General features: G+C 38.5%; 1 protein-coding gene across 2 annotated transcripts in view; it reads right to left on the bottom strand.

The window, feature by feature from the left end:
• The window catches only part of TRAPPC9 (trafficking protein particle complex subunit 9), a 502,283-nt gene that overhangs the window by 319,192 nt on the left and 155,235 nt on the right, over positions 1-27,856 (bottom strand). For both annotated transcript variants that reach the window (XM_086465055.1, XM_086465056.1), the window contains one exon: positions 3,081-3,223. In XM_086465055.1, coding sequence (XP_086321181.1) covers positions 3,081-3,223 — 143 coding nt within the window. The remainder of the gene's footprint in view (positions 1-3,080; positions 3,224-27,856) is intronic.

Raw genomic sequence — 27,856 nt, 5'->3', positions numbered from 1 at the left:
ATGATAAATATTTATCCTTAGCAGATTGGAAGATGACATATTTCTGCTATTTTTCACTCTAAAAGATAATATTGAATGACACATGACTTCTGATGGAGAATCAACACAGGAAAGTCAAGGAATGGTGTTACTGATCACTACAGCCAATAGCATGGAACAAACAGCAAGAGATAATAAGCACCTAAAACTGAAATACATTTATGACTTAGCAGACGATATATACCTAAAGTAACCAAGATGATTTGAATAGCCTCTTGGGAGGTCTTGCAATAAAACATTTCTGAAAGAAATTTTAATATTACAGTACTTTTCCCCCAACACAGTACAGCTTTTAGGCACCCTGATTAAAAGCAGTCACATCTTTAACTACATTTCCAATCAGCAAATCACTTAAAGTTTTCATTGACTTAAATGCTGATCAGTATGATGAACAGGCGAAGAATGAAGCAAACGTGTATAATACGAGCTGAAGCCCTTGGCTGAATTGGAGTCACTATATATAGCAGCTGAACAATGAAGAAATTCTACCTTTGAATTAGCACCCCAATCTATTTTTAAAGATTTCAGGATTAAATACTTGCCACAGTAAACTCCTGAGAACAGATTGACAAGGCAGGAGTAGGATAACCTTGTCTTACACAAAACACAGCTGGGGAGACTTAGCAAAAAAGCCAGCTTACCAACAAGAGAGTTTCAAATAAAAGCATCATTTGAAGCTTTTGCAGAAGGTTCATAGCTTCACACCCAAGCTACTCTCTGACTACAGGAAAGAGATTGCAGTGAACTGAAGAGCAGCTGTGCTACACATTTAAAAGTATACATAGGCAGAGCACAAAGAACCTTTTGACACGGAATGAAGAGGACTGTATATGCATATAATAAATGCAAATGGAGTATTTTTACCTGTACAATGAATTTACCTGTACAATGAATTTTACCTGTACAAGTTCTTGAAAACTGTTTAAAGAAGTTGTTGTGGTACTGCCAAGTTGATAAAGAGAGATCACTTACTAAATCTTAAAAACCTTACAAAGGCCTAAGAATGTGCCATTGCAGCAAAGAAACTCTGAACATCATTAAGGTTCCTGGAATTTTGCGAACAGCCATTCCGGATACTATGTTCTGACTTTGCAAGTAGCATTACATTTACTTCACTAGAGCAGTTCCTAAAAGAATAAAATTATGTCCATTATGCTACACTTTCAAGCAGCAAAATGCTTGACAAACTCGGTTACCAATAAAGTCATACAGTTTTAGGTCTCTTTTGTAAAAGCTGGACATAATCTACCAATTAAAAAAACTCTTGTTTGTCTCATTTTTAAACGTTTTTTACAAAAACTATTTCAGTGCTTCGTTACCTTTGCCTCATCTGAAATTCCCTTGCTATATGCAAAGGTCATTATTCACTGTATTACCTGCTGCAAAAAACAGACACCTATCTCCCTGGCAGTGCCACTTCTGTAATCAAAACCTTGAGTCCCCTGTCAGTCTTCTCTTTTGCTTCAGCAAGATCAAGAGTTTCTTTAAACTTATGCCTTAGCATAAGTCACATTTCACCACTCCTTGCTCTAAACTTTCTCCAACTTGTCCACTTTTCTTCATGTTTCTCCAAGTTCAAGCCCCAAACTTTTCTTAAGGCTTTACTGCTTTCGTTCACAGGAACAGAAGAAACACTTCATGTTTTGCAAGCTATCTTGCTGTCCATCCATCCTTTGACATTTTTGTAATGGCATGAAACTGGTGACTCCTTTCTTCCCTTTGAAAATGAAAAATGCCCCCAATATCTCCTAGACTTATATTCCCTTCTTGCCTGTCTTTGGGGTTTATTTCTGCAGTCTGCATGAAAAAGGTATTAGGACCAGCAGGAATCTCCTGGATCAATTAAGTTCACTCAATTATTAGTAACAGTATTACATAATTGCACTGAAATAATTTCAGAATTTAAAAAAAACAAAATGCTTGCTCCAACTGTTGCACACTGTCTTTCTTGTCAATAATTCTGCTACTTGATAGCTGGTAGCTGATTATTACAAGGTGGGGGGGAGGGGGGTGTTAACAAAAGCACATTCCTGTCCGATTTATAACAATATTTTTCTTGCCCTAACTTCACCCTTCCTCTAAAAGGGTTATTTTCTCCTCCTTGATAATTATACTTCAGAAGCACTTACACACTGAAACAAAGTCCATTCTCAGTCACCTTTCTTCCCAACAAACCCAAGCTCCTTTATTTAGCTTTTGAACAAAAGCTATTCAAAGGCCACCTCTGCAGCTGCCGGAGTCTGAATCTATCCCAAATATTTAAAGATTGTAGAGGACTTAACTACCAGCATAAGTGAACTTACATTAACAAAAAAATGTTGATTAAGGATCGGTAAAATAATTAACTTACAGCATTCATTTTTGCAAAAGCTGCTTTGCTTCAGCAGTATGTAAAGCAATGTAAAATTAATAAAAACATACGGAATAGGAACTGTGTATTTAGTAGCAAATAAAGACAACTTTGGCAAAAAAAATTATTATTAAAACTGATTGCACTCAGTGACTGAATTTTAGGCAATCAGATTTCCATCATTACAGCATTTGACCACCATCACGTGTTGCCATGTGTTTTAAAACTCACTACAATATGTGAAACTATTCTGTGGCTTATAAGAGAAAGAAAGCACCGAAGGAAAGAATTATTATAATTTACTCCTCACATCCAAAGACAGTCATTTACACATGCATTTGGGGCAAGATTCTGTTAGACAAACACAAAACAATGTAATGCACAACACATCACAACAGCCAAGAAATATAGAAAGAAGTCAAACTTTACAATAAACAGGGGATATCCTGTCCCTGGTAAAATAAATCATCATGAAAAACTGTTCAATCCTCAGAAATTGTCCAATGCATATGGATTGCTTTAATCATAGTCCGCAGCTAAACTACGAGATGAGGAATTTTGAAAATTTGTTCACTTAACTCTTTACTTGTACGTTGCTGATGATATTGAAAGTTTCCAGCATGGTCTTTAAGTTATATCCCACATAATAGAGACAATGAGTCAAATATATAAGAGTTAAAACAAGGCTTACCTTGTTGCTGGAAGGGTACTAACACGCGTGAAGAAAACAGATGGCTCTACTTCTACATGAAGGCCTAGTGACAGGTTCCGGTAATATCCTTCAACGTGTCCTGGTCCACCAGAGTACTTAAAATTCAAGATGGCTTCCAGTGTCTAGAGAAATAAAAGTAAATTACCTATTAGCTATGTTTCATTACTGTGCATTTCACAAGTTCAATTAAATTAGACCATAGAAGTGATTTACCAACAAAGTTTCTAGGCCCTCAAGAATTTGCTTTCCTATCTCATCCATTCTATTATCTCAAGAAAAACAGCAATCTAACAAATAACTGCATCTTGTGTAAAGAGTTGCCTTTTTTCCTAATCCTTTCAAAAACTTTAAAGAGTACAGAACAAAGTCAGCTGGACTTCCCTTTACATAACTCCTCTCCATATCACATTTAACATAGAAAAAAAGAAGAGCTTATTTTTGCTTAGAGGAGTTTAAGGCTTATTAAATGCTATGCTCTTTCATACTCTTGAAAAATATTCACCACTTCATTACCTTCATAATCAAAAGGAAAACCTTTAACGGTTTTGAGTGCGGACAGAAAAAGATCATGAAAAATTAAAAGTATGTGGTCTCTCAACAAGTCACCGTAAGCATATGCTCATCTCCGTTAACTAATAGATTAAAATGACACTTGACTAGATCTAGAGTATGAACCTTCTTCTTTGATGTTCATTTTATAGAACATGATTGGTTAGCAAATATTAAAAATGAGGATGAATCTCTAGCATTAGTCTTATGCACTTACTCAATAGTACTGAGCCTTTACTTCTCTTACAAAATTTCAGGCTTTGTGTCTTTTTCCTTAATGAACAGCATGGTGTTCATACCCGTCCCCATGTTATCATCTGTGTTCAAGCTCAGAACAAACCTTTGATTCATCCAAAGAGACTATATACCACCTCTTCTTTCATTATGGTCCTGATACAATTTGTCAGAAGCAAGGCAAGAATTTGTGAAGTGTCACTGGAATTTTTTTCTCAGCTCTTATTCTGGATCCCAGGCAGCTGCTATTGCCACATCCCACAGCAACATCAGAGGTAGTGACAGACCTCTACCCTAACACAGACATTACCATATTATGCTGAAGTCTATGTCTAGAAGGACAGCTGTTTCTTAAAGAGATTTAGAAACAATGCCTATCTCCTCTTTGATTGGCTTTCAGCTCATTCTTTACTAAAAAACCCCACCCCACCCCCCCCCCAAAAAAAAAAAAAAAAAAAAAAACACAAAAAAAAACCAACTGAAAAACCCAAACCTCAAGTCAACAACTTATCAGGAAACCAATTCTATTTATCAGATGTCATCAATCCTCAGACAATTAGAAGTACTCTCCCTCCCAATTGAAGGTTTAAAAAAAAAAAATTATGAAACCTGGTTGGTTTTTTTTTTCATAAACTTTAAGGATTTTCTAACTTACAGAAAACCATTTATGTTTGACACCATTTCATTTCAAAGTCTGGCTGAAGGTAGAGAAACATGGATACAAACAATTTCTGAAAATAACCAAAATCTAGTGATTTAAAGAATAACAAAATCAAGAGTTTAATGTCTTGCTGCATGTGAACACTTAAATGCTTTGCCTATTCCCAGCTTGCTTGTAAGTAAAGTGGGCTATCTCCAATTCCTAATTTAGTTTCACTAATATTCATGAGAGTAACCTTATAACACAAATAAAAACCTTCACTGGGCATTCTGGACATACTCATCTACTCTGTTTATGTCAATTCCTAACCTGCAGTTAATGAACTCAAGGTTATGTTATTTCAGGAGAGCTAATCAACATTAAATACAAAAATAAAAAAGCACAAACCCATTCAAAACATACTTCATTATAGTTAACCAGCTGGACCATTTAATAAAAATCAGAGACAGACTCCCTAAGAGCAGGGCTCTGACACTACTTACATCGCACTGTGAGAATGGACTTCAGTTTCAGTTAGGAAATCTGTAAAACTCTAGCTATGTATGTTCTGTATTACTGCTGTAATACCCACAGTATCCTGCTTGGGAAAGCTACTGTGGTTCAGATCCCAGTATCCTGCTTGGGAAAGTGACTGGGATTCAGATCCATGGCTCATTCTACACAGGGACACAGCACAAAGCTGCTTTATCAAGGTCAGTCTTGTATAATTACAGGTAAACATGTAATAGAAGTTAGTTTGAAAGGTCACAGAGCGTTATCATTCCAGATGCAAAAGCCTTCATAACGTCCTATATCAAATGAACAACCTCAAGGAAAAAAAAAAAATCTAAAGAAGTCAAAACCCACAACCATTATGTGCCATTGATGAGCAGGAGAGTTTAAAGGCATCATCATAATCTTGGTCCCTGTTGTAGTGAAGAATTTATCAACTAAAGCTTGATGACCCTGCATGTGCCCCATACCCCATGTTAGAGAACATGAAAAAGAAAACCTAATGGTCTTCTAGTAATCAAGACAACAGGAGTACATCTCTTCTCACCCAAAATGTAAGATCTAACTGGGGACAACACTGAGGACACAAGAGATTTTTAATACCTCCAAGAACCACAGAACACCCAAAACTATATTCTTTCTCTGGCTGTGGTAATTTGCAGGGTTCCTAGGAACACACATACACGCACAAAGATAAAACATCAGGCAGACTCCACATCAGGACTGCAGGTCTATCTGGGGAGGGGGGGAGGGGGGGGTGTTGATTGAAGGAAACAATTTTTTCAGGAGCCTTCAGGTGATCAGAGAAAGATTTATTGCTAAAGATTCATATAATATGAACAGAATGTGAAAAAAAAAAAAAAAATCAATCTCCTTTAAAGCCCTCTATGCACACATCCCTTGGAAAGGACTCCGCATCTCCACATACAATACGAAAGTGATTTTGTATCTCTAGGATAGAAAAAAACTCCTACACTTTCATAAACTTACAAAGGTCCAATTTAAAACAATTTACCACTCTCTACCACAGCACCTGCAAAGAAGAATGGTCCAAATGCTACAGCCCCTGATTTAAATAATGTTGTATACTTACTCTAGTGACCTTGTCAAACCTACGCAAGTAACAGACTGAGCTGCAGATTCTATTCATCTTTAGAAGTACCTATAGAATTTATTAGATATCTCCACACTGCATCACCGCAGACAAAGAAGAAACAGCAGGGTGTCACTACAAACATAATTTTGCCTGCAGATGATCCATAAAAAAGAAAGGGAAGGAAGGATGAAGTACATCAGCGTCTCCAGGCAGGCAAAGATGCCTATTATCAACTGAACACATCTGGAATTCAGAGTATCTATGGACTATGGTGGGGGGGGATTCTTATTTTTAAACAGAGCTGCAGTCTGGAAACTCGATAGTAAAAATATAGATAAATTGTTTAACCTATATGATGACTTTGGCTTGATAAATTTTTTACTACTTCATTGGTCCTTCTTCTACTGATGAAGAAAAGGAAACAAAAGTGGGTTTGAATGCAAGTTCCAGACTCTTAACCAACAGTACCAGACATTAATACCACCTACTATATAGACAAGAAGTATTTTACAGATAAACTATCAATAAATTAGCATTTCCATTTCTCCCATTCATTTTGTCCTCAAACATATTTTCTGCATAAAGCAGGTACCAGGTTGTTTGTTGTTCTTTTTTTTAAAAAAAAAAATTAATTCTCTCCAGTCTGGTCACGGAAATCCTTCCTATTTTCACCAATATAACAGAATGAAAAGCAAAATTCGAAAGAAACTGCTATTTGAATAACACTATGCCACTAATGAAAAGCAAAACACTTGGCATTAAAGTTTCCTAAATGACCACAGTTAGAACCTTTCTGCCAATTCCTCAATAGTTACTGTCTGAACAGTAATATCTTTCATCTACTGATTTGTAATTGCCAATTCAAACAATTAAGTCTACAACTCAGATCAATTATTTCTACTGAACCACTACTACAGTACTTCCCACCGAGAAGCAGAGAGTAAAATCTAAAGAGAATTTCCATCTAATTCCACAGAATCTTGCTACTTATGCAGAAGCTAGAACATTACTAAATGAGAACAGATCTCCCCAAAACAGCTAATGACACAAGAAACATATAAAGGGAGGAAGAGCAGTGATGAAGGGGATTTCTTATGCTGGGAATTTAAATACTGTGCTCAATCCTTTGTGTATGCTTGTTCTCAAGTAAGGGGGTTGACTGACTACCAGAGTCAAGAAGCTTTACCCCAAAATAGTGTTCAAAGTTATATGTAGCAAACACTATTTTAGCTCAAAAAATTGGCTTAGATTAAGAGTATGTTCTATGTAAAGGAAAATAAACATTCCTTATTAGCTTCATTTAATATTAGCAACTCTCATAATTAGATTGGCTTTTTTAGGAAAAAATCCTTCAAGAAATGAAAAACATTAAAAGAGTCATTTTCTTTTAAGAAAACAGGAATAATTACTTAATAGAAACATGAGATGTGATCAACAACCGACGAGAACGATATACATAGTAGGTGAGGTAGTAGTCAGGAAACTCAAATTTATAGTGACATATTGTTCATAAGTAAACAATCAATAAAACATTCATATACTTTCCTCCTCATTACTGAAAAATACTTTCAAGCATCTAAATTTTTTGGTTTGTAAAATTTACAAAGTTGGAAACAGTTCAGGTCAGGAGCTTCTGGGTTTAATTCTTACATCACCTATCTTGCTTTGCAGATCGGTTTCTTTATTTCTTTATTCCTAAGCAATTTTAATAGCAACAGCAACAACTTCAATTTTATCCCTATGCCTATCTTGCTACTGGAAGAACCAGAAGTTTCTGTTTTATAATATTTCTTCTTACAGTATCACATCACCACTCATACTGCATTTTGTGTTTCGGATAGTAAAGCAAGATTTTGTGCACAAATTTTTTCCAAACTGGAACATAAATTTTTGAAATATTTATTATCAGCATTTTCCATAATTAAATTAACAAATCATACTTTGTAAGAAAGGCTCACATACGTTGCATTTTCAGGTCTTTTCTAAATTCCCTTAGTATAGTAAAAATGACACTAAGTAGATCTCAATATTTAATACAAGATGAAATGCCAGTACTTAGCTACAGGCAGTTTGCTCCTGAGACTCTGCAGATACTGACTGCAATAACTGTGAAGAAATACCAGAATGTAGCATTGCAGGCTCCCCATTAAGACATAACATTTAAGAAAAGAAAAAAAAGCAGCATGAAGACCAGACTAAAAATATGTAATTCGGAATATGATCTATCCATTTCAGTTTCTGAACTGCTTACAGAAAAATTTCTTACTAATTAATATAATTTCTCACGGGACTAGGGCTTGAACTTTGAAAAAGCAACTATACTAGGTGCGTAATCTTCAAGTATACATTATTTTTAAAAATAAAGAAAATCACTTGCCCAACAATAAACATGTTTTCTTCCCAAATCCCATCATGTTCCTGATCTCCTGCTTCTCACTCAAATTACCATTAGCAGGACATGCTCCATGCATTCAGAAGTGTTCAACCGTTCTTCCTAACTTCTAGCCCCTTTTCTCATTCAATGCCTTTCGTTTTCTGGTTTCTTTGGGTGGGTTTTTTTTTCCTTAGACTATAACCCCAAATTCTGTTAAATTCTCTCTGCCTTTCTCCTTCTTTCATTTCTTTCTCTGACCACTCCATTCCCATATTCAACTCTGATGCGCAATCAGTGGTGTTCATCGGTAATAAAGAGAAATAAAGATGTAACAGTTCATCAGCTCCATCTCGCAAAAGGCACCAGAGAATGTCTCTCTACAAAATTCATTTCTCAATTTCTTCTATTGGGTGCCATGCTTAAATTCCTTTAAGAGCTTTGAGGACTGTATAAATAAATCATGGATCGGGAATTTCAGCTGCCTAACTGTAACTAATGAAGTTATCCAGCAGTAACAAAGAGAAAGTGAGTTTCTCAAATTAACCACACTCTTTTCAACAGCAGCAGGTAACCCTGGCAATAAATATGCTAATAACAACAGCAAAGAGATGGCCAGCCAAGAGCGTGCTCAGAGTGCCAACGCTGCTGACACAGACGGTGTCCCACAGCCTCCATGGTGTGGAGTGAGACAGAGCTGGTGGCATCTCCAGGCCTCTGCTCTTCCATAGCTTCCTCACTGCTTCTGGGACGTGAGGCTGAGCTCTCCTCCGGGCTGTCATAGTCACACATCCCCACAGGGCCTCCATGACGCTGCAGGCCACGGTTCCAAACGGTGCAGTCAAGCCCTCTTCTGCTCCTTGCTGCCTCAGGCCAGTCCTGCTCGCTCACCTTCATTCACAATGAGAAGCCACATGGTTTATGCCCACCCAGGCAGCTCACAGTTATCACACAGTGAAGTAGGGGTTTCTTGTCCTAGGCAGACAAAATTTTTTATCCTTCTTTCTAGATGTGGCTCCATACCTCAATTTCCCACCTTCACTAGGGAAGTTACCTGGCCTAAGCATTACTGGACCAAACCCAGAAAGGTCCAGTCTTGGAGATCACGAGCTTTTGAATCCAAGCACATGGGATACGCTGCTCCAGCAACATGGTTCATAAAGAAATGCAGTACAGTGAACACAGTTGAGTATTTTTTCAGGGAAAGACCAGATTGTGATCACTGGGAGGGAAATGGAGATGCCTACGTAGCTGAAAGCAAGGAAGATAGGACTCAAACACGTCAAGCTTCCAGTGCTCGGACAGATTTGTGAACGCAAAGCCTGTGTCTACGTTTAGGGATGAACTCATGAAAAAAAATTCAGTCCTGGCATTTAGAAATCCACACATCTCTGCCTATGTATTCATTTGGCTATCAAAATTAATTTAGATTAGCAGTTTCTTGAGTTTTAATTTACAATAGGCTAACAAAAGACAGGTACTTGTGATTTTTCCTTCTTTCTCCCATCACCAAGTCTACAGTCCATGATTCCACACGGCAACCTGACAAAGGATAAAGTCTGTATAAAAATCAGGCTTAAAGGATAAAGTCTGTATAAAAAAAATAAGGCTTAACAGCAGTGTTGGGAGAAGCAACAGGTGCCTTTATGTACATAAGCTTAATATCCTCCTGCCTACTTGTTCTCAGGAGGATAAAAGAAAAAAAAACCACACACACTCCCACACACCACTAAAGAGGAAAAGCAGAGAAACTGCTGACTAGAGATTCTTTAAGTCTCCTTGGGAGGACAAAAATCTCCAATGTAACAGAAAAAAAAAAACTTAACTAAATGTCAGTAGCATTGTGGTTTTATTGTGGTTTTATTACTCCCTGTTGATGAGAGCTAGGCAAAGAACAGCATTAGTGAAATCTGAGTGCTCTCACGACACTGGACACTTTTAAGATTCATCTGGACAGGGTGCTGGGCCATCTTGTCTAGACCGTGCTTTTCCCAAGAAAGGTTGGACCAGATGATCCTTGAAGGTCCTTCCAACCTGTTATTCTGTGATTCTGTAACATAGTTTATGGCTCCCGAGTTTATGGTTTCTGAGATACACATTTCTTAGCACTGACTCTTTGGACCAGTCTCTTACCGCAAAACTCAGACCACAGGGACTTGGATGCTGGTATTTTCAAAGCTTCTTCCGTGCAGGAATTCACATCTTTCCTTCAAACATTTAGACCCTCCTTCAATTGAAATAGTGGTATTGAAAGACATTTGGGAGGAGCAGTGGAGTATGTCATTTGTGATAAGGAGAGCACAAAGTCTTTACCTCACAATGTTTATTTCAAGCTGAGTATTGTTCCAAAACTGAAAACAAATTAGTCCTCCCTGATGCCTTTAATATTTGGCACAAATCTTAGGCTGCCCAAGAAAGGTCCATGAAAAAAAATGAAGATCAGAAGTGGAATACATGAACAACCATAGATGAGATCTTCTACCTGTAGAAAATACCATATCATAGTTCATAAAAAGTAAATTTTATCATAAATTGAATTCTTACATTAAAATAATTGATGGAATGAGTGCGCAGTGATATCGTACAACTTTGCAGAAAGAGATCTATTCATTACTCTCACTGAAGAATATTAGTCTTTTCACTTATGGCTAACCTCTCTGATTTTCTGATACACAAAATATACTCCAGAATTTCTCTATTTTTATAAATGACACAGCCCTCTTTTTTTCAGCTAAAACAAATTCTGTATTTTAAAGGAGAAATTAAACAGCCAAGAATGGACAGAAAATACCTATACACTTCTTGGAATGCAAATCATGAAGCAAATCTAAATCTATTGGAATACTTAATTGATCAAGGTAGAATTCCTTATTTTCCCCAAATAGAAAAAGGAGACTCTCCCAGTAGATATTGTTCCTTAAAGCACCAAGCAGTATAGTAATTGATAGCAAGAGCCCTGATACATGCATTATAAAAAGGATATGCATATGTAATCATCTTGTAGTGCATATGTAATCATCCTCTAGGACCAAACTGCAGCAAGCATTCTCCATACTAATTTTTCTCCTCTCTATTCCAATAAAAATATACATGGCAACTACAAAAGTAATGTTAAAATTCTTATTAACTGATTAAGCAATGAAATAAATTGTGCCACTGCAGTAAGTCAGACCTTTTTATGTACAAATACAAACAAAGCCCACATTGTTATTCCTGTTAGACTACTTTATCAGCCTAAAGCAACATTAAATACAATTTTTAGCACATGTGTTAATCAGGTGAATTTACACAACCAGTCTATTGAACAAGGTGCCTGTTGTGTTCACGCTCTACTGCAGTTTTACTCAAGTACACCTACTGCATACACGCTGACTTTCAGTAGCAATTTTTGCAGTACACCAATGTTTATCTAGCTCATCCATCTACATTCACGTCTAGTTAAGCCCCTGAACAATGAAACTGCTGCATCCCTTTGTAAAAATAGCACAATGGCAGTGACAAGTAGCTGCAGCTAAATATAGCTCCTGCAGGCATATGCCGGGAATTAAATAGTACATTTTCCCCCTCCCCAGTCCTAAATCAGTAAGCTTCAACAAGAAATCTCTAGTGAATACACACAGGAGCTCAATAAATCCCCCTTAAGCTTACAAGGCATATTCTGAATCTGTGCTAGCTAAAAATAGCTGTGTTTATAATGAGAATGGAGATGTGAGCAGAATAATATTAAGTTTAAAGGCAGGCATGCTATAGTCATTCCGCATTAACCAACAGGGTGAATCAAAGGTCATTCTGACAAACAGATACACAGATCGACAGACAAAATACAATATATAGCAATCTTTTACTGAAGAGCATTCATTTCACATTAAACTGTGCACTTTCTATTTGGCCATTGCAGCCAGACGTTCACAAGTTATTTCACGTGCATTTTTTATCTAGAACTCGAGTTGTTACTTCCAAAAGATAGGAGAAAAAGAGGAGTATGCAGCACTACTCTGGACAGCATTCCCTCCTAGAGTTCAGATCCCCTCTGGAAATACTCAGGAAATATAATACATAATTTTTCTTGTAATATTAATCACAGAATTCTGCTTTCTTTAATTAAAGGCAAATTGCATCCAGGCCTCCAGGGCAGTGCTATTGCAGCTGAATGCCCAAGTGCCTGATGCATGTTCTTAACTGCCTCAAAGGTTTTATCTCCATCAACTTAGACACAAGCACTGCCGACCGCAGCACCACAGAATCTCATTCTTGGCCGAGCTATAGATGAGAGATTAAAAATAATTTGAATACAAGTAACTTTCATGTGGAACATTCCCATCGAGAGTTTTCTGTCTACTGACACTAAACTGCAGAACTTCTTAGCAAAATGTGTGCTAGGAAATTAGGCAGCCCTGCTTTCTGTTCTTGGAGGACTTGATAGAATGGAGGGGCAAGTCTTCACATGTGTTCCACAAGAACTTCTTAGATTCTGAAATCCTGCCCTGATTCTGTAGTAGGAAAGTAAGACAGCACAGTAAATGCAGAGATAGATGTCAATGAACAATCACACACACACCGCCATACCCCTTCAAAGGGGAAATTTCTCTATGTGGAGACCAGCGATTCAGCTTGGTTCTTCCAGCAATGGCTATGTAACATGTTGGTTGCTCTAAAGAAGCATCACTGAACGTATTTCCTCGTGAAACCTGTCCATAACACCTTGTATCAGGGTCCCCAAGAGCAAAGGCACAAGACACTGGCAGATATCTTCTCACTAAAAGAACACACCTGTGAGAGGTGGATAAAACCAACTCTTGGGCATAACAGTGCAAATAACATGTCCAGCATAAACACCCCACGTGTTATAAAATCATAAATGAAATAACAAGATAGTATAAAAACACACCACAGAAAGAACATCAGGAAACAAAACAAGTGCTGCACAAGTGACTCCCCAGCTAAGAATGACACATCTGGTCAATGTTGCTACTCATCCACAAGCAGGTCATCTGTCACTTTTGAGGGAGTGAGCACAAGGCTTTTTTTAATTGCTATCCACCACACCCTGCTACTGCAGACTCAGCAATTGAGTATTATCTTTCAGTATATATTTTGAGTAAAGCGAATGAGAATTTTAGAAATCTGTATGACACTGTTAAAGTTGGCAAGTGTGAGCACGAGTTTTCTTCTCCAACCCTCCCACCCAACACCAAGCCTGAATAGGCTCATATGCAACAACCCAAAGTCTCTGGGTAACACAATGAAGTCATTCAGTTTTATTTTTTCATGTCAAACATTTCTACGCTGTTTCACACCTCCTCTACACTAGCCTATCCCTTCTCTGTTCCTTCTACTTCCACAATGTCCTTTCTGAGAAAAGGGGATGGCACACAAAGTGGGGTAAACACAGAAGAAATGAGGGTTTTTTGCTCTCTATTCCTTTACTCTCTGTAATTCCTAATATTCTATTCACCTTTCGCATTGCTACTACAAAGTAAACTAACATCTTCATAGAATGTCTCATACCTCCAAGATATCTATGCTGAATGGCAACAGTTAATTCAGAGCCCATGTGTATTTGGAATTAAGACTGCATTTTCTTCAAGTGCATTACTTTACAACGCTGTCTACATTTAGCCTGTACCAGGGCTAAACTATAACAGTCACTTTATCACCCAACAACCCCTCACCAGCCAGGGAGGGAGAAAGAGCAGACCTGTGGGTAGCAGTGAAACAGATTTAATGAAAACACCACCAATACCAAAGAGATATACAGTTATACTTAGTCAAATGAATATCTGTCATCACAGTCAACCAGAAAGCAGCCCTTGGGAGAAGCCAGGGGAAGAAGCTCAGCAGAAACCCCACAGGAGCTCCCACTCTTCAGTAAACCTTCCCCCTTTATAATGACCATGACATATAGTATGGGCTACACCTGTAGTTAGGTCAGCTGCCCTGGCTGACTTGAAACCGCTAACGGCCTGCCTGGCATGGCTGGCCCAGGATCCTGTCCCAGCCAAACCAGGACAAATGCACAGGTAGATCTATTCTGATCTTCACGTCAAATTTTAACAACCCACCTTTATCACAGGATAAGCCTGCAATCCTTCAAGTTTGGTTTTCATGTATGCTCCCCTTGACAAACTTTGACACAATGCTACTTACCCTAATATCCACATCCTTTATGAGCATGCACAGGCACGATACAGAACCCTATGAATTAGGCTGGAGACCACCTTTCAGTGAGGGACCTTGGAGCCTTTTGTGAGAGTCTTTTTGGAAGTGTTTTAGGAATCAAGTAAGGTGTATCAATGATGTTCCCTTTGTTCATGAGCTCAGCATATGTTTCAAAGGATTCTGTCAGATTTGCTGACCATGAGTGCCTTCTGTAAAAAAACACTTCAAAAGTATCCCAACATACATACCTTAATATTATTATTAACTCTGCTGTTACATTTCTGGTTTTACTGTATTTATCAATGATAAGTGTAAAGGAATTGTATTAGTTGTTCTGCTTCCCCAATGGCAATATAAAACTTAACTTTTCAAAGTTTAAAAACTTTTAAAACACCGGAGAATATGGAGACTATATTCTAGACAAAGAAGGAATAGTCACTTGCATGCCTTTATGGGTGTGTGGTCTGACACAGGTCCAAGACCATCACCATTACCCAAGTAAGTAAAATTTAGAGTTTCTATTTTACAACACAAAAATCCATCTCATACAAAGGGCAGACAAAAAGTACAAATGGTTTCCTGAAGATCTCAAATCCATTCACTGTTCAAAATGGTCTCCTGAAGAACCCAGCTCCATTCACTATTTGTATACTTTTTATTCATAACATTGCTGTATTGTGCTCTAAACAAAAATTATATCCACAACCTCAAAAGATAAAACAAATCCTCCTCTGCAATAGCTGAAGTACCTTAAAGAGAAATAATGCATCCAGCAAATCAGAAAAAAAAAAAAAATCAACACACAAAAGATCCTTCAAACTGAGTGATCAGACTATTACATAACAGCTCTTTGGTATTCCTGTGTTAAACAATTGTCATTTTTTTCAGGAATTCCTGTGATTAGGAGGGATAAGCACAATTAAGTGATTGTTCAAAAGTAGGAGCAAGTGAAGAAAGAGGTTTTAAAACAGAAATGCTTGAACAACTTAATCAATGGATCTGCTTATTCAGCATAGCCATTAACATATAAATATGGAAGACTGAGTACTTCAGATTTTTCAGCTGCTACTTGGGTTGGAAATAGAGGCTCTAGTAGCACAATCATTTTAAAGATCAGTAAAGTTATTGAGCTAAATTTATCACTGATTTAATGCGTTTTATATGGAACGAATATTGCAAATTCCTACTCCTTAATATGATGATAAAAACTAACAGAATAAAAAAGTGAAATTTGTTTTCAGGGATTAACGCATCAGAAATTAAATTTGTCCTATGGTTTTGCTAGAAATCAGGTCCTAGAGTTGCAGAAGGGTGACTCTTTCCATTCTAATGTATCTTCTCTTGCTGGGCATGCTATCTGAAAGCTAATATGCCAAGCAACCAAGCATTCACTCACATTATTAAAATACACAGTTCTCTTAATAAACTCAGTGTATGTGATTTCCTCAAACGTTTTTCCTCAATATAGGGAATTTAGACTTAGCTCTTCAGTAAACACAAGATGATAATTGAAGATATGAATGAGAAGTAGAGATGACACTAAAACTCATTTCCTCTCTTCACCGATCCCATTTTGCCATAATTCAGCCAAGTAAACATGGTCCATGCCAGTCAACTCCAGCCAAATTGCCCGCTGCAAGTCCCACCTGCACCAAAGATTCCTGAAGGCTGAGAACACACTTTAAATTCTGTGATGTTACAATGCAAACAGCCAAATTTTACAAAGGCACAGGTCTTAAAGCAGTGAAAGGCACCACAAAATGTTTCCTCAGAAGTACAGATGTATAAACAGCCAGCCATTGACAATTTGAACAGCGTACGTCAGACTGGTCTGCACTACGCGTTGATCACCGACTTCTGAGCATGATGTTGCAATTCAGACAATACTTGGATTATCATTGTTTTTGAGATGCTGCTACTTACACATCTGTATACTCCACATAGATCAATTATGCTCTAAAAATAACAGAACAGCCTATAAAAATACTATTAAAAAAAAAAAAGCTTAACGTATCTTGTTACTTTGGGGTTTCCCCCTCCAACAAAATACATTCTCAGAAGTCAACTGGAGGTCATTACCATTAGGTCCAGTAACTCACCATTAACAAGAGAAGTAATCAGTGGATTCAGAGAACTTTTCCTCAAGGAGACATGACAAATCTAATTCCAGACTCTAACACCGTTATATGTTAATAAATCAGGATAACCCTCCACTTGCTACTTCTTTCTGTGTGAACAGGAAATACTCTGATTCCTTCCTTTTTTCTCTGAGACACTCAAGAACATTAAACATATTCCTCCATCTTCCAAAAACCACTTACACATAAATAAAGTTTCAGCATAAAAACTCTCTCGTGTGACCACTTTACTCTCTAGGGATCCCCAGTGGTGAACTGACCTAAATAAAATCCTTAAATTTAAAACATTCTTGCAAAATACATATATACACATTTTATATAGAAACACAAGGAGCACCTGGATGATGCTCTTAGTCATATGGTTTAGCTTGAGGTAGTCCTGAGAGGAGCAGGGGGTTGTACTCAATGATCATTTTGGGTCCCTTCCAACTTAAGATATTCTATGATTCCATGAAATATTATAGATAGATTGAAAGTACTGCTGCCTGATCTTTAAATCACTATTTCCATTTTATTAGGGCTGTTAACTTGATTTCCAATCTAAGTGGTTAGCACACATTTAAAAGGATTACAAATGCTTGTTTAAAAATCACACTGAGTCAGCTCACTCAGAGAACTTCATAAATATGCAGGAGGGAACTCCCAAACAGTGACTCACAACTTCAGAGTTTTAAAACAGACAAACAATAATGAGTTTTCCAACTGTTACTCATACTTGATTAAATCCTAAGCCAAAACCACCCTGCTTCTGCGAATTCCACTTGACCATCATTAAGTTCTACAGAAATAAGAGTGCTATGGGAAAAAAAAACAAGCAAAATCAGGTAACTGGGAAAAGTGCTAATTCTTAACAGCTTATACGGAAAAACTATTTCATTTAAACATACATTGAACAATAATTCCCTTACAACTGATGCATGTGTGGATTTTCTCTTCACCTTATTTCAGAATGAATGAGTGTTTCAGGGAAAAAAAAAAAAAAAACAAAAAAAACCCCACAACTTTGTCAACGTTTTTTTCCCTAGGAAGAATAGAAACGAAACATGATCTGAGAACACGTAACTATCCTGAAGTTTCTTCTCCACAGAACTCTATTTGTGTTTATCTATTGAACGTTGCAACTCAATGACCCTGTTGAGCTCCCAGTTAGAAAAGGCACTGACATCCTTTCGCTACCTACTTTTACAGAATTATGATACTGAGAAGAAATGTTTAACGGTGTTTAACGGCTTATTACTAAATACCATTGTAATGCTCCTATTTTGTCTTAAAATGAAAAAGAGTATCTTTTTCAAGTTTAACAGTATTAACAATTATATGTAATTACTGTAAAGCTAGTGAGTTCTGTAAAATGAACAAGAATGCCTTAGAAACTCATTCTTGCAAATCTTAGTAAAATACTGGCTTTTTTTCATAGACACATCATTAATCGTTTAACCAAAAGACAAGCTAAGGTATGCACAAAGTAAAAACATATAAATGCAAATTAGTATCATCACATGATAACAGAAGTAGTCAAAACATCTATCCATCCACTTGTCACTCGAATGACAAAACTACTGCATGGGATGCAAGGGAACCCATAAGGATTAATTTTAAACAAAAGGGTGAGACACTATCCTGTACTTCTGAAATGTACAAAACATACCTGATAGCCCACAATTAATTATTTAGCCTAAAGAAGGATATTCTACCTAACCACTAACTAAAGCCTATTTTAAGCAGCTTTCTGAAAGCAGCCGATGTCCACAGGACCTGAGGAGCGTACCACACATATGACTGAATGAAGCCCTGATCCGCTCCATCCTGCACTACACCATCCCTTCCCACAGCAGATGAGGCCACCGTGCTTGGTGTACTTTCATGTAAACAGGCCGAAGACTTCCCAGTCATTGCAGCAACACTGGCTAAAAGTCAGGAACAATTTTTGGTGTGTTCCCATCCATCACACAATAGTCAAGAGCCAAAATAAATTAGAAAAAATTAGATTTGGTTATTTAAAGTATCAAAATACAAAATAATTAATTCACTGTGATATTATTCATTGTGATAAAAGACACAGTGATGAATTCATAACCATGAATGATTAAAATCAGGTGACGGTCCAACTTCATCTTTGCTAAACAAAGTGCTCCCTTCCAATTCACAAACTCATCCCTTTTAGTTTCTTACTAGGAGAAATTACGAACATTGAATCTTACACGCTCGTGTTCTATTACACATAGATTTTTACTGAATAGAGTTAGGAACTGTAATATTTAAAAGTCATTAACTGTTAACCCATAAATTTCTATTATACTCTCCCTAACAGAAGGTAAATAATCAAAACTTGATTTCAAAGTCAAGCAACAATGAATCATAAATAGCTGACTACATATTCTTGTATGTAGATGAGAAGTGTCACACCCTGCTTTAAAAAAAATAATAAACTTATAAAGAATCAAGTTGTTCTTGTCCATCTCTAACATTTTAATTTTATCACACCAAATGGTAAACAATCTGTTTGGCAACTTATGATCTATTTTTACCAGGTAAGATGAGGGTAACTTTTTCCTATTGAAATAAAGACACATAAGAACTTGGTTTAAACATATAAGCCTCGCAGCTTTAATACAGGAAAAGTGTAAACTACTCCTAAGGACTGTGCTTGAGAGTTGATTTGCAACTATTTGCCTAAGGCAACCTATCTGCTCTCAATCCATATCAGAGAAAAATGAAGCTACACGGATTTAAAAACAGAAATGAACTTTTCCAAAGCAGACAGAAATCCAAGAGTTCTGAAAAATGTAAGTTTATTACAGTTATATGCAATATTTCAAATTTGGTATTAAAATTGTGCCAAGGTAAATGCAGTAGGTATAAAATGTTAAAAAGAAAACACCTAGGTTTGAAATACCACAGGATAAAATTAACCACAAAATTATGATGGGACCCAAAGTCAGCCAAAACTTTGAGATAGATTCATCTAGACTTCTGTCTCCTAAAAGCCTCCTTTCCACCCCTTAAAAGTTAAAATTTTCTGAGCACAGATACCATTCAAAAAATAAAATAAAAAATTTTAAAAAATAGAATTTAATTTAAAAAGCTTTATAAATAAGTTTCCTCTGCCTACTATATTCTCTCACATTTTCTTTTCTTCACTGAGAGGGTGGTCGGTCACTGAACAGGCTCCCCAGAGAAGTGGTCAGGGCACCAAGGCTGTCAGAGTTCAAGAAGCATCTGGATGACACTCTCAGTTACATGGTTTAGTTTTAGATAGTCCTGCAAGGAGCAGGGAGCTGGACTTGATGGTCCTGATGGGTCCCTTCCAACTTGAGATATTCTTTGATTCTACGATTCTATCAGTCCATCTTGGTGACTTCATGTGAACTCTGTACAATTCACTGTTGGTCTTTACGGGTGAATTTTCAGGAGCTGGTTTGTCTGGATCAGGAAGACCCTTTTGTGGTCAACCTCCTTGTTCTTATTTACTATGTCTTTGTTCACATTGTGGAGTGGTCTTGAAGCTAGACAACATTTTAGTGTGTTTCTCATTTTAATATCTCAAATCCTATAGCTAGAAAAATGAGAAGGAAAAATGATATGACAGCTCTTGGAAACAAATAAAAATGGGGTTGCTTTTGACATACATGAATTCCACCTTTTCCATTTACAGGATTGCCACTTGTCTTGAATTTTGTCACAGGAGACTACCAGTTTTGATAGGCCTGTCATGTGCCCTGTCAAACAAGCTTGCAAGACATTGTAAAATTTGTAGAGGGACGTATCTTTCTATTGTGGTGCAAGTAAGACAGCTTTATGAATGACGTCAAGAAAAAAACGTTGTTCTCCAGAGCAAATATATTGCAAGTTATTATACATCACTCACTCTCTGCCCACATTACTCAGATGTTTCAGGCCTTGGTCTCCCATTCTCCTGCTTTATACAAATTTAGTTCTTGTACTTTCTCATACACTAGTATAAAAACATAAAGAAAGGCCAATGCAACATACAATTTAAGCTTGGTAATTGGAGAGAGAATAATTAGCGGGTTTAGCCATTTTCTGTATAACAGAGATTATAGTACAAACTTAAACTACCAAATGTGCTACAAGTGGCTGTATGTTTTCACTGCTTCTCTCAGAATTGTAATGTCATGTCACATGCACTCTCACATTTTTAAGTGCTTCTTTGAAATGTTTCATGCAAGAATCAATGCACGAACATACAAATATAAAACAAAAATAAATCCTGGTTTAGACTAACAGTTCTATTATACAATACAAACTAATACAAACCCACACCTTAAAAAGTTAACAATCAGTACAATAACCTAAAAAATATAGGCTTTTTACTTCAGACTTTTGCATCAGAAGATCCAGCTCCTGGCTACCTCTCAGTACTTGCTAGGACGCATTTAATTCAAAAATATTTCAGTCAGCGTGTTTCTAATGCTTATTTACTGTTCTTTCCTTCAGTTAAACACGACCGCTGTGCAGCATGTCCAATGCTTTCCCTAAGTGGACACCTGCTCACCTAAATTTACTGAGATTCACTAGATGATCTAAAAGCAAAAGGTCTTTACAACCAAGATAAAATTTAACCGATGACACAGCCTGCAGAGAAAAGTTACGAGTTTATACTCTTAACCGTGGTCCCATACAGTAACCAAAACAACATGCCTAAAGAACTGAGCAAGAACACAAAATACTTCCCAACCCACTCTCCCAGTCACAAATAGTATGAGATTCCTTGAAACAAAGGTGAATTCTACGTATTTAGTGACCTGCACTGAACCTCTCTTCTCTGATCCTGTTTAATGTTTCTCTGAATCCAGAAAAAAATTTCACCATCTCCCTCCATCAAGCGTTTCTTCACATCTTCAAAGGACTCCAGTAAGTGGAGCATATGGACTGTGAAGCACTGACTTCAAAAGAAAAATAAAAAAGCCTTGTCCCCAGTATTATTGGACATATTCATGTGTCCACTAATTCTGTATTACAATTTCTACTGAAGTTTCCAAGAGTGACATCAGGCTTAGCAGTACGCAGTGTCCCAGATCTGGAATTCTCAGAAAGTACTGGCATCAGATTTGCCATCTATCAATCAATCCTCAAGCACAAAGATGGCTGAAAGCAGGAGGTGACAAACTACAGTTGACAACGTAACCACTACAACACTTCAGTTCACAGAGGTGCTCTTGTTGACGTAGTGTTGTTCTTTTCTACCACATTATTCTCCACGTAAATTTGGAACCTAACAAAAATGTTTTCAGGGCACTTCTGAAAGACGTCATCTTGCTTTTACTGTGCTCTTTTCACTTACTCTTTTGACATGCCCATTTCTTTTGCCCTCTTCTCAAGTCACGCTTCATAGGTAAAGGGCTCTTCCTATAGAAATTTTTTTGTTCTGTGCTTCTGATAAAGCGCCCTCAAAAAGTTTCTATGCTACCTACCAAAATTCAACTCTCAGCTGCTCTGTTTCTTTTCAACAACTTTGCCCATCTTTAATGAATATTTGCTCTAAGTAGCTTTAAGAAGCTTTGCACTGCTTCACTGACCGTTGTTGCTGTATCCAAGCACACCAAAATCACTATTACAAGGTGGCACTTCTTCAACCAGGTCCTACATGTTTCCCAGGAAAATGTCAGAGACTGACTTTCTCTCATTGGTTTCCTAATCAACTCCTCCACAAAACAGACACATCTGCAAATTTTGTGTCTCATGTCCCAGTGCAGCACTGGTCCAACTTACAAGAGAACAGTTGGAGTCATCTCTTACTATTGTATCCAAAATTCACAGCCTCTCTAATTTCCCCTGGGATCCTACAATCAGTACCATCAGGCCAACCAGGCCATACTGTTCATTCACCACCATCTTCTTCCTATTCAGGACTGAAATTTCACACTTGGAATTCTGTGTTATTTGATGCAGCTATTACCAAAGAAATTCACTGTCACTGAGTGATACAGTTGATTTATTAATCTGATTTGCTTAAAAATTTCCCTAATTCATAGCACTGTACCATCACCAAAAAACCTACTGTGCATTCACAGAAATGCTCACCATTGTAATGCAGAGGAAATACTCAGAAACTTTAAATTACATTAACAAAATCTGAAAAGTGATGTTCTGCAGTTTATAGTTATGAGAATGGTGTGGAGTACAGCAGAATAGGTGATTTTAAAGCTCAAATATCTGCAAACTTCTCTTTTAGACTTCCTTATCCCAAAACCACATGCAACGCTACAGACTTGGGGATAAGTGTCTGGAAAGCTGCCCAGCAGAAAAGGACCTGGGGGTGCTGGTTGACAAGCAGCTGAATATGAGTCAGCAGTGTGCCCAGGTGGCCAAAAAAGCCAAGGCCACCCTGGCTTGTTTTAGGAGTGTGGCCAGCAGGAGCAGGGAAGTGATTGTCCCCCTTTACTCGGCATTGATGAGGCCACACCTTGAGTACTGTGTGCAGTTCTGGGCACCTCAATACAAGAAAGACACTGAGGTGCTGGAGGCAGTGCAGAGGAGGGCAACGAAGCTGGTGAAAGGCCTAGAGAATAAGTCTTAAGAAAAGGAGACTGAGGGGAGACCTTATTGCTCTCTACAACTACCTGAAAGGACACTGTAGAGAGGCAGGTGCTGGTCTCTTCTCACAGGTAATTTATGACAGAACAAGAGGGAACAGACTCAAGCTGCATCAGGGTAGGTTTAGGCTAAACATTAGGAAAAATTTTTTCACTGAAAGAGTTGTCAGGCATTGGAATAGGCTGCCCAGGGAGGTGGTTGAGTCACCATCCCTTAATGTTGCTTAGAGGTCGTTTAGATGTGGTGCTTGGAGATACAGTTTAGGGCTGTACTTGGTAGAGTAGTGTTGATGGTTGGACTTGATGATCTCAAAGGTCTTTTCCAACCTGAACGATTCTATGATTCTGTGAAAACACAGTGAGTGTTCCTCACTTCTGGAATATCTCTCCCGCACTCATCCCTAAGCCTGGAACTACACGATAGGCAATAAACTCAGGATTAACCTAATATATACTTTTATATTATATTTATATTTTATATTAAGCTAATATATTAAGTTATTCTTAATAGAATCCACCAATCTGCCTGCGCTTTTACATGTTATTGTATCAGTCAAAATGTAAGAGACATGACAGACAATTCATGCATGCAAAGTTCCAGGTTGCTGATTCATCTATAGATGTGGAATGTTTTCATAGACTCACAGAATGGTTTGGGTTGGAAGGAATCTTAAAGATCCTTAAAGAACCTTAAAGGGTCCAGGAAGACCTTAGAGTGGCCTTCCAGTACTTAAAGGGGGCCTATAGGAAAGATGAGGAGGGACTCTTGATCAGGGAGGGCAGTGACAGGACAAGAGTTAACGGTTTCAAACTGAAAGAGGGGAGATTCAGATTAGCTTTTAGGAAGAAGTTCTTTACTGTGAGGGTGGTGAGGCACTGGCACAGGTCACCCACAGAAGCTGTGGCTGCCCCCTCCCTGGCAGTGTTCAAGGCCAGGTTGGATGGGGCTTGGAGCAACCTGGTCTAGTGGAAGGTGTCCATGGGGCCCATGGCAGGGGGGTTGGACTACATGATCTTTAAGATCCCTTCCAACCCAAACCATTTTATGATTCTATGAATTCTATGATTCTGTATCTGCGCTCCAGTCCTTTAGCATCACTCCCAGGGCTCTGTAGTCCTTGATACTCCTCAGACTGCTCCTGCCTGTATCACTGGTGCCCATGTAAAACAGCAGCAGCAGGTAATAGTCAGAGGACTGTACTAGGCTTGATAGTCTCTCAGTGACATCCCCAATATGAGACCCCAGTAAGCAGCCCACCTCTCTAGAGAGTGTGTCAGATCGGCAGATGGGTGCCTCCACCCCTCTGAGAAGAGAGATGACTACTACTATAATCCGTTGCCTTTTCTTAGTTGCATTGGTTTTATTGTACTTTAATCAAGCTAAGAAGCTGTGTCAAATGTTTTAAACACAAAGAAAAACTACTCAAAAAAATTCAGCTTTGTACTGCTGTAGATACACAGCACCACACGGAGGAGAGCACAAGAAACAGAAGAAAGGACTGTAGTTTGCTTTTCTGTGTGATACTTCAAAAACTATCTTTGAAAGATAAAACTTCTTTCTTGTAAAAAGACCAATATTCAAAATATAACCTGCAAATGTTTTCCCTTCATATTTTCCAAATATTTTAACAGCAAATTGATCGTTAAATTCACAAGCTAGACAAAGTAAAATTTTATTCTGCTATTAAAATAGCAGTTCCTTTGAATGATCATGATGGATACTGTAATGAGTGTTTTGCATAGCAATATTTTCATGTTTTAATTACACACATATTCAGTAGACCTCTCGGATGTTTTCTACTGCATCACCTCACAAAGGACCCGTTTTTTCACAATTACTGTATGCTCAACCTGAGAGTCTAAGAAATATTATCAGCAAGATCTGACAAGAAAATAGCCAACAATGCAGCAATAAGGTCTCCCCTCAGCCTCCTCTTCTCCAGGCTAAACAACCCCAGCTCCCTCAGCCGTTCCTCATAAGACCTGTCCTCCAGACCCTTCACCAACTTCGTTGCCCTTCTCTGGACATGCTCCAGCACCTCAATGTCTTTCTTGTCACGAGGGGCCCAAAACTGGACACAGTATTTGAGGTGCGGCCTCACCAGTGCCAAGTACAGGGGCACAATCACCTCCCTACTCCTGCTAGCCACACTATTGCTGATACAGGCCAGGATGCTGTTGGCCTTCTTGGCCACCTGGGCACACTGCTGGCTCATGTTCAGCCGGCTGTTGGCCAGCACCCTCAGGTCCTTTTCCCCCAGGCAGCTTTCCAGCCGCTCATCCCCAAGCCTGCGATGCTGCACGGGGTTGTTGTGACCCAAGTGCATGACCCAGCACTTGGCCTTGTTAAACCTCATACAACTGGCCTTGTCCCATCGATCCAGCCTGTCCAGATCCCTCTGCAGAGCCTTCCTACCCTCGAGCAGATCAACACTCCCACCCAATGTAGTGCCACCTGCAAACTCACTGAGGGAGCACTCAATCTCCTCATCCAGATCATCGATTAAGATGTTAAACAAGAGCAGTCCCAATACTGAGCCCTGGAGGACATCGCTTGTGACCAGCCACCAGCTGGATTGAACTCCATTCACCACAACTCTCTGGGCCCGGCCGTCCAGCCAGTTTTTAACCCAGCAAAGAGTGCACCTGTCTAGGCCGTGAGCTGCCAGCTTTCCTAGGAGAATGCTGCGGGAGATGGTGTCAGAGGCTTTATGGAAGTCCAGGTAGATGACATCCACAGCCTTCCCCTCAATGACTAGGCGGGTCACCTGGTCATAGAAGGAGTTCAGGCTGGTTAAGCAGGACCTGCCCTTCAAGAACCCATGCTGGCTGGGCCTAAGTCCCTGTTTGTCCTGCACGTGCCATGTGAGCACCCTCAAGTTGAACCACTCCATGATCTTCCCTAGAATCAAGGTCAGCCTGACGGGCCTGTAGTTCCCCAGATCCTCTTTCGAGCCCTTCTTAGAATCATAGAATCATGAATGCATTGGGTTGGAAGGGACCTCTAAACGTTATCTAGTCCAAAACCCCTACTATAAGCAGGGACATCTCCAACTAGGTCAGGTTACTCAGAGCTCCATCAAGCCTGACCTTGAATGCTTCCAGCGATGGGGCTTCCACTACCTCTCTGGATAGCCTCTTCCAGTGATCCACCACCCCCATATTAAAGACCTTTTCGTAATGTCCAACATAAATCTACCCTTTTCTAGCTTAAAGCCATCACCTCTTGTCCTATCACTACAAACCCTTGTGAACAGTTCTTCCCCTGCCTTCTTATAGGCCCCTTTCAGGTATTGGAAGGTGTCTATAAGGTCCCCCCAGAGTCTTCTCTTCTCTAGGCTGAACAACCCGAACTCTCTCAGCCTGTCCCCATAGGAGAGGTGCTCCAGGCCCCCGATCATTTTCGTGGCCCTCCTCTGGCCAGGTTGTCCCTGAAGGACTGCAGCCTGGGGAAGGGCCCGCGTTGGACCAAAATCAAAGCAACGTCATCCCAACACCGACAAAGTGGACAATTTACACACACCGTAAAACACCAACCCTCATCCCTTCACCACTTTACAACAATAAAAGATTCCCCACAATTATTCCACTCTCTGGCAATGTCCAGTCTTTTTGCTCATTACCTCTTCCTCTTATCACCCACGAGCTTTTACATCTTACTCTCTCTCCCCATCCTTTCAAGGCGGGGAGCAGCTTGGGCAGTGTCTGGCAGCCAGCCAAGGTCATCCCACCACATTACAATTGTCTATAAAAGCATAGCATTCATTTAGATTTTTCTTCTTACTAGACTGCTAACAGATAATGTGCTTTTCTTTTACAGTGCCCTTAACAAAACTGCATTCAGACAGTCAATAGCACGCTAACATGAATTTCCTTCTCCCCTAATGTGTCCATATTTATGAATTAAATTCATTCATAATTTTAAACAATTCTTGATAGAGTCTAGTGTACTTGTTAATAATGAAGTATATACCGGATATAACCAGAAAAACAAGTACAGAAGCTCTGACAGAGGATTACAGGAGGAACTCAAAAAGGCTAATAAATAAAATACATAGCATATAGAATTCTAACTTTTTGTTCAAACAACGTATTCTGGTATTTGTAAAGACTGTAAAGAACTATATCTTTCTGGGTTTTCCAACACTATTGCTCATTCTAGTCATTATATGTGTGTAATCAAAAAAGTTAAGCATTCAGCATTTCACAGATGTCAAACTGACAGATTAAAATTAATAATAATATTGCTTGATATTTACTTTAAATTGTCTTTCCTAACATCTTGCCATTGAATCCTCTATTTTCTGTCCTTTTCAGATGATTTGTTCTTCTGTCCCAGCCCGTGTATCATCCTGGAGAACTGCTGACTTCGTCTAAATGCAAGCAGCTTGTCAGAAACATCATCAAGTCTGAGTTAAATATAGGTCATGAACCACAATACCTGTACCACTTTCATCGTACTCAACCTTACCAGTTCCAAAAATTAATAAAAACATAG

The sequence above is a fragment of the Leptosomus discolor genome, chromosome 5, assembly GCF_034619465.1.
Source record: "Leptosomus discolor isolate bLepDis1 chromosome 5, bLepDis1.hap2, whole genome shotgun sequence".
Classification (NCBI taxonomy): domain Eukaryota; kingdom Metazoa; phylum Chordata; class Aves; order Leptosomiformes; family Leptosomidae; genus Leptosomus; species Leptosomus discolor.
The sequence above is the reverse complement of the archived record's forward strand: the minus strand, read 5'-3'. Positions and strand labels throughout refer to the sequence as shown.